This window comes from Numida meleagris, chromosome 5, assembly GCF_002078875.1.
Source record: "Numida meleagris isolate 19003 breed g44 Domestic line chromosome 5, NumMel1.0, whole genome shotgun sequence".
Classification (NCBI taxonomy): Eukaryota; Metazoa; Chordata; class Aves; order Galliformes; family Numididae; genus Numida; species Numida meleagris.
This window is the reverse complement of record NC_034413.1, coordinates 1-890: the sequence shown is the minus strand read 5'-3', so window position 1 is coordinate 890 and position 890 is coordinate 1. Positions and strand designations below refer to the sequence as shown.

The window sequence follows — 890 nt, the reverse complement described above, 5'->3', positions numbered from 1 at the left end:
CAGGACCCTGGAGTACCTGATGAGACACTTAGCTTGTCTGGTTGGGAGCTCCTCCATCACAAATATGCATGCTAAGAACTTAGCGATTGTGTGGGCTCCAAACCTCTTAAGGTAAACTTTTTTTTTCCATGTCAACGCAATGCCTAGTTCCGTTCTCCAGAAAGTAACCATCTCACCTTTTACTCCTTCCAACGTGCTCTTCTCTTGTATGACTGTGTGGTCCCTTGCGTCATGCTTTGCTGAGACGTCATCTCTTCAGTGTCCCAAAAGTCTTGTGTGCCCGTGCAGTGAGGCACAATAGCTGACATGTGGCAAAGCCTTACCCAAGGGGCGCGCATCTTCCCAGCCTTCTGTCTGATGGCACTTTTCCTTCACCTGCCTTTCCTTCAGATCACCGCAGAGCGAGTCTGCATGCGTCAGCGGAGGAGCTGCCTTCATGGAAGTGCAGACGCAGTCGGCCGTGGTGGAATTCATCCTGAACCACACGGACGTCCTCTTTGGCTCCAACTCCGCATCAGACATCGGAGATGGAGCAGGTGAGTGTCTACCTCCATTAGCTTTGTCTTGACCAGACACCCTGATCAAATCCAGACCTTCTCCAAGATCTTTGACATGTGCTTGTACTGTCGAGGAGACAGCAGCCTTCTGGGCTTAGCTAAGAGTATGGCATCCTGTTGCTGGCTCCTGAGAACGTCCAAACCCAGACGTGACAAGAAGAAAACTGCCACTGTCTTGATGACGTTTTGCATGCAGATGAAGCTTGATTGAAGTATGGCAGTGAAGCTTTCTGACTTACCTGCCCCCATTTTCTAGGGTTGTTGTTGGCCTGCTTAAATGCAGAAAGCCGCTCTTAATTCTGAGGATGCCCTTTGCCATCAACATCCCTCTGA

General features: G+C 50.1%; 1 protein-coding gene across 1 annotated transcript; it reads left to right on the top strand.

The window, feature by feature from the left end:
• On the top strand, positions 7-840 carry LOC110400215 (rho GTPase-activating protein 32-like). The gene is made up of 2 exons (XM_021399929.1): positions 7-111; positions 391-840. Exons 1-2 carry the CDS (start codon positions 20-22, stop codon positions 566-568), a joined length of 270 nt encoding a protein of 89 aa, XP_021255604.1. The 5' UTR covers positions 7-19; the 3' UTR covers positions 569-840.